General features: G+C 46.2%; 1 protein-coding gene across 1 annotated transcript in view; it reads left to right on the forward strand.

Annotated features, from left to right (window-relative positions):
* Positions 1–635, forward strand: part of LOC106813380 (atrial natriuretic peptide receptor 2-like) — a gene marked incomplete at its 5' end in the record, with an annotated part of 20,875 nt that extends 20,240 nt beyond the window's left edge. Inside the window, one exon of the mRNA XM_014817515.1 lies at positions 529–635. Within this exon, the coding sequence (XP_014673001.1) occupies positions 529–635 (107 nt within the window). The remainder of the gene's footprint in view (positions 1–528) is intronic.
* Positions 636–1,562: the final 927 nt, after the last annotated feature.

Genomic DNA, 1,562 nt, shown 5'->3' on the forward strand with positions numbered 1-1,562 from the left:
GCGGTTGCGGTTGCGGTTGCGGTTGCGGATGTTTATTTATCTTTCCTCTCGCTGGACGTGGTGTTAGACGAACCATCGTCTGGCAACAGCGAGCCGGCGGAGTCTATGTGGAAGTATGCGCCAACGATTTTTTGTCCACAATGAAGTTCAACATGTCAACAGCCGTTACAAAATCGCGACGATATACAATTTCGATGAGCGCCTCTCTCTCTCTCTCTCTCTCTCTCTCTTCCTGTCTCTCTATCTCTCTCTTTCTCTTTCTCTCTCACGCTCTTTCTTTCACCGGATTATTATTCTATCTTTCCTCTTTCTTCTCGTTTCCTCTTCATTCTTCACCGTTTTTAAAGTACCCAGTTTGAAACGTGTAATACTATCTCCGGCGATAATAGCAATCTAATGGAAACGCGACATAATTCATATAAGTTAGTTTATTAATTGGTTCGCAGAGCGAGGCGTCGTCGTGTGGACGTCGTTTCGTCGTGCGTGGGGGGGGGTGTAGAGGAATACATGCTCCGTCTATTCGTACAGGTCCGTCGGTCGCAGGGGTTGTAGGATTGAAGATGCCTCGATATTGTCTTTTCGGAGATACAGTAAACACAGCTTCACGCATGGAGTCAAACGGACTCGGTGAGTAACCTCACTAGCGGAATGGATGGTTCGCTTGCATGCCAGAAGTTCCCCCAGAGTGGGCATAGCGAATCTACTCTGGGGCATTGCTTTGGATCTATACTTTTTGTCTATAGTCTATATGCATTTAATATGGTTAGGGGGTATCTCAGAACAGCTTTTTGTAATAAATTGTTATCAGTGATTCTGTGTTATGTATGTTCTGTATAATAAGGAGTGCGCCCTATAGCCTGTTGGGTGCAAAACTCATACTTCACTCCCTCCCTTCTCTCCCCTTGCCTCCCTTGTTCGTCGCTCAGCCTCCCTCTTCTTCTACTGCTCTCAACGATCTTTCCTGCGCCATTTCATTGGTCTGCCCCCCTCCCTCTCCCAGCAAGCTATATTATGCAGTTTTTTTCAGTCTGCACTGCACCCATGGAACGAGATGCTCGCGCATGCGCGATATCTCCCGAAAAGAATGATACTTTGCGAAAATTATGCTTGCAAAATGGAGAGAAGACATCCTAGCATAGATTTATATGATAACATTTTATCTGTAGACCTCTCTTAATAAATGGGATGAAGTCCCTAGCTGCATGTAAGGTGCCGGCTGTATATACCAGTCAGTACACAATCTGGCCACGTCTGCATGTTAGCGCATGCGCAATATCTCACCAAGAGAGTTATATTTTGTTATCAATACGCATTTAATATGGTTAGGGGGTATCTCAGCACAGATTTTTGTAGTAAATTGTTATCCGTGATCATGTGTTTATAAATTGGAGAGCGCCCTAGCCTGTTGGGTGCAAAACTCATACTTGACTCCCCTCGCCTCCCTTGTTCCTCGCTGAGCCTCCCTCTTCTTCTACCGCCCTCAATCTATCCTACCGCATTTCCACAGTCTCCCACCTCTCTCTCTCTCCCCCTCTCTCTCTCTCTCACTCTCGCTCCCTCTG

This window comes from Priapulus caudatus, unplaced genomic scaffold (genome assembly GCF_000485595.1).
Source record: "Priapulus caudatus unplaced genomic scaffold, Priapulus_caudatus-5.0.1 Scaffold763, whole genome shotgun sequence".
NCBI lineage: Eukaryota > Metazoa > Priapulida > Priapulimorpha > Priapulimorphida > Priapulidae > Priapulus > Priapulus caudatus.